This window comes from Rhinoderma darwinii, chromosome 4, assembly GCF_050947455.1.
Source record: "Rhinoderma darwinii isolate aRhiDar2 chromosome 4, aRhiDar2.hap1, whole genome shotgun sequence".
NCBI lineage: Eukaryota > Metazoa > Chordata > Amphibia > Anura > Rhinodermatidae > Rhinoderma > Rhinoderma darwinii.
The window spans coordinates 66129249-66134016 of record NC_134690.1 but is presented as its reverse complement, the minus strand read 5'-3'; the positions used below and the strand labels follow the sequence as shown (position 1 = coordinate 66134016).

General features: G+C 47.7%; 1 protein-coding gene across 1 annotated transcript; it reads right to left on the bottom strand.

The window, feature by feature from the left end:
- Positions 1 to 353: 353 nt before the first annotated feature.
- FAM110C (family with sequence similarity 110 member C) lies at positions 354 to 4316 on the bottom strand. Its single transcript, XM_075861157.1, has one exon. The coding sequence runs from the start codon at positions 4172 to 4174 to the stop codon at positions 3233 to 3235; it is 942 nt and encodes a 313-aa protein (XP_075717272.1). The 5' UTR covers positions 4175 to 4316; the 3' UTR covers positions 354 to 3232.
- Between the last annotated feature and the right edge of the window lie 452 nt (positions 4317 to 4768).

Sequence of the window (4768 nt, the reverse complement as noted above, 5' to 3'; positions counted from 1 at the left end):
GTTAGGCTGAAGACAACTCACATAGAAAGTCTATGAGCCGCCTTCAACCCCACAAGGAGCGACAATCACATCCGCGGTGCAGGGCGCTCAGCTGAGCAATTCCGCACCTTCGTTTCAGTAATGGTGGGGGTTTTAGAACCCAGACTCCGACTGATCAAACTTCTGATATATCTCTATGACATATCAAAAGTTTTTTGAAACTACAGTTACTCTTTAACAATTATAAAATCATTGTATTTGTTACATCCAAGAAAGCTCCCCAGCAGTGTCTCAGTCTGAAGTCTACACAACCAGGTGACCTGTAAGTACTGGTGTTTATCTGAGGTGATTCACTCGGCACAGGGCCCCCCCCCCCCACCCGCCTGGGAGCCAAATGCTGGAGCCGCAGGCAGCTTGTCAGCTGAAATCTGCATTCCATGTAAAAAGTCAGAGAAGGTGTATTATACATATGGGGATTTCATTTAAACACCACTGTCCTGTCTGTCACCTGCAAAGAAGGCCCAGAGAGCAAATACAAAAGGCCTTGTGTACAAAAACTAGTGCAAACAGAAAGTGGAGCCTGTCCACATAGCAACCAAATAGATTATTTCTTTCATCTTTCAACCTGCCTTGGCAAAATGAGAGCTGTGATCGGATTGGTTGCTATGGGAAACTGCTCCACTTTTTGGCTGTACTAGATGAGGCCTAGTTTTCTATAAAGCGGTCAGATATCGTATATAGTACGGTGTCTTCTAAGTAAAGAGATCTCACCTGGAACGTCATCTGCCAGACAACATGGCACATGGTTTGTGATTGAAGAGTAAATTTCTCCAACACAATGGAGGCTGGAAACGATACGAACCCTTAAATTAAGGCTAGGTTCACACCACAGTGTTTGCAGCCTTTTGAAACGTCCTGTTTTTTTTGTATTGTTTAAAAAAAAAACTTTTTTCTATTTATTTTTTTACAGGAAACAGTTTTTAAACAGAACAGATTTTTTTTTGACTAATCAGTTTCAAAATGGATCTGTGTTTTTTTTATTTTTATAAAAGGTGTTATTATAGGCCTCGTTCACATCTGCGCAGGAGGCTCGGTTAAGGGCCTCCATCACAGATACGGCTGAGAACACCATTAAAGTCAGCCACCGGTGGTGTCCGTTGTGCGGCAGAATCGGCGCTTCCGGTTTCTCCCTTGTTCTGTTTCTCTAGCGCAGCAGAACAACGGGACGCCGACTGCTGGTGAATTGCAATTTTATTGCAAAAGAGTACATCAAAACGGATTGTGCAACAGAATGTCTACCGTGTCGCCCCCTGTAGCCATAGACAAAATTTAGATTGGTCAACAGGACAGGAAGTCTCCGTTTGTCTTATTGTGGTAGGTGCCGGATTAGAAGACATTCCGGATCATCAAACAATCAAGTTTATAAAACCTACTCATAAGAGTAGAGAGAATGAGTCTCATGATTTGTTATTTCAGATCTAGCAGTTCTGTATTACAATTTCTGAACTATCAGATGCTGGAGTAAAGGAATTGTCCTGTATTTGATAACCATATCCCAGTAAATGAAATGTAGTCTGACAAAAATAAAGGTTATTGGTCCATATTTTTACCGATAAATATAGAGACAGAATAAATAAATGAGAAAGCAAATCACGGCAGACACATACAATAATCATATGTGATACCCAGGCCCAGAATACCAGAGAAAAGAATACCTGGTGTGACTGCTCATTTAGATTAGAAAATTGCATAAATAACAATTCCACATTAGCGTTATAACATCCATAGGCTGAACTGTAGCCCTGCAAATCCTCTAGCAAACATCGGTTATTTTACAGCAGCCTGTACTCCAGAACACAGACTACCATAAACAGCAGCCTGTACTCTAGAACACTGACTACCATAAACAGCAGCCTGTACTCCAGAACACAGACTACCATAAACAGCAGCCTGTACTCTAGAACACTGACTACCATAAACAGCAGCCTGTACTGTAGAACACTGACTACCATAAACAGCAGCCTGTACTCCAGAACACAGACTACCATAAACAGCAGCCTGTACTCCAGAACACTGACTACCATAAACAGCAGCCTGTACTCTAGAACACAGACTACCATAAACAGCTGCCTGTACTCCAGAACACTGACTACCATAAACAGCAGCCTGTACTTTAGAACACGGACTACCATAAACAGCAGCCTGTAATCTAGAACACTGACTACCATAAACAGCAGCCTGTACTTTAGAACACGGACTACCATAAACAGCAGCCTCTACTCTGGTGACAGATCTTCCCCGATATCCCCAAATTATTATAGGATCACTTTTGCTTGTAAAGGGATCATTTCCACTAATAACACAATAGTGTAATTGTATCTCTTGCAATTCTCTATTATCTAGCCTCCTGTACTGAAGAAGGGTCGTAAAGCTTCACACTCACATTCCTCTGCTCCACCATGTAAACGTAATTTAAGCTTATAGAGAACTTGCTATGTCTGAACCAATCATCACGCAGATGTAGCAGAGCTGAGATTGCCAGATAGCGCACCGATACCATGATTTAGCTGTGGTTTTATATAGAACTGCAGATAAAGCCAGTGCATTGCATAAAGATGTACAATCTATGCAGGCCCAGCTCTGCTACATCTGTGATCATAACATAAACACTGAGCAAGATGTGATAAAGTCCTACATAAACAAAAGCAACAGGAACTGCACCAGTAGTCACATCTGCTGCTCAGGGAAGCGATAAGAAGACTATGTGACAAGAAGTGGATCTTATGTAGCAGACGTTTCCAGAAGACAGCTGCCAGGTGCAGATCAATGGCTGTATACACACACATCACCAGTATATATGGGGCTGAGCAGTGCACATACACTATATACATAGATCACAGCACTGGATTGCAGGCAACAATCCCACAGCAGCAAAAAACCTTCAATCTCACAAATCCTTATGTAAGATTAGAATGTAGAATCCCAGCCCCCACCACAGGGCTGGCACATAACAGGGAGCTTGGCACAGACAGTTTATGGTGGCAACGTCCAGCAATAACAAGTGAAGCCAGTTGCTGTCCAGCAGCTACACTGTGCCATCACTATACAATTCCTTGGCACATAGGGCTGCGGGTGACGTGGTACTACAAGTAATAGCCCATGTGTAGGTGGTATGATGCGGCAGGCACAATACTGAAAGAGCTTTGATAGCCATGTTGGGGCAGTGCCATTCTAAGGTTCATGCCCTGGTCGCTCAGGGTAAGTCAGGGGATGCCCCCCGCATCTCCTTGGCCTTCTTGCAGCTGTACAGCCACTTGATGATCCTGGCATTGCGTTCAATCACAGATGTGTTAGTGTTGCTGCCCGGGAGGTGCCCGCTGAGCGGCTCCTCCTCCTGCAGCCCACCATTGCTGCCCTCTCCTCCGCTCCTGCGGCTGAAACCGCTGTCTGATGTGGCCACACTGGCACTGCGGAGCCGGTGCCCACCAGTAGCATCCAATATGTCCTCCGGGGCTGCCATGAACCTGTCCTTGCCCAGCTCCTCCACCACCTCAGGCTCCAGGCCGCAGTACTTGAAGAATGTGTCAAAGTCAGAGAAGGACCTGGAGTAACGGGAGCTGATGTCGGATTGTGAACGGTGCAGGCCGGTCCTGGAGCGGGGCTCAGGCCTCTCTTTTATAGGGGTCCTGTCATTCCGGCTTTCAACACTGGAGGGGGCTAGAGACACGATGGGTTTCTCCTTGACACTGCCCAGGAAGAGCCTCCTCACCAGCCCGGTCCTGGCCTCCTCTGCCGTCACCTCTCCTCTGTTCTTCTGTCTGTAGATGACCAGAGAGTCCGGCCTTAAAAGCCTCTTGCTGCTGCCTCGTCTAAACGGGGCTCCGGTATGGCTATTGGGGGTGCCATCTGCCTCCTGCTGGCTCTTGCTGCTGCCCCTGGAGCTACTGGCAGTGCTGCTCTCTGACGCTGAGCTGCCCCCTGCGCCCACCGCTTTCTGGCTCTTCACGTACTTGGCCTTGTCTGCTGCCAGCCGCTCCACAGCGCTCAGGGTGGTCCGGGCAGGGGTGCCAGTCTCTATCTGCCGGCGCAGGTACTCGGGTCCCCGAGTGAGCAGCCTTATTGGCAGCACCGGGCTGTGGTGCTGCAGCTGGGAGATGGGCTGCATCCTCACCGCACTCATGACCTCTGTGGGCATAGCACCTCCGCCTACTGCTGCTGGACTCTCAGTGAAGACTGTTCCTCTGCTTGTTATGTCTGGCAGTCGCGCGGTGCACAGGTAATAGCGCTGCTGCTGCTTCTGCCAGTGACTGCACGCCGTCCCCGTGCTCTGCTGTGTATCTACTGCACTCCTCTGGAACAGGCAGATTATTGCTCCCGGCTCCACCAATCAGCGGCCGCAGTGCCGGGAGGGGCGTGTCCGGCGGCGGCACACTTTCTCCCCTGCAGTGAGCGCTGCGCCGTTCCCGCCCTCGTGTTTTTTTCTTCCAGGATGTTAGAAGTGTGCGAGTCCCTATGTGGGATCATTAGTTCCAGCAAGAATCAGTGGAACATGTCCGTGTCACCACACCACAGGCACACCTGTCATTGACATATACAGGCTTCTTTATAGTGATGGCACAAAGTCATACAACGGCCAGTAACTGGTGACTACACTACTAACCAAAGCCAAGTAAAACATAGTAAAATGGTGCCCCTCAGGCTGGAAATAGGGGCAAAAAAGAGGGTGTTTCAAGAGAAATAACTAAAAATACATGATGTCCACATTAGGTACAACTTCCCCCACAACATG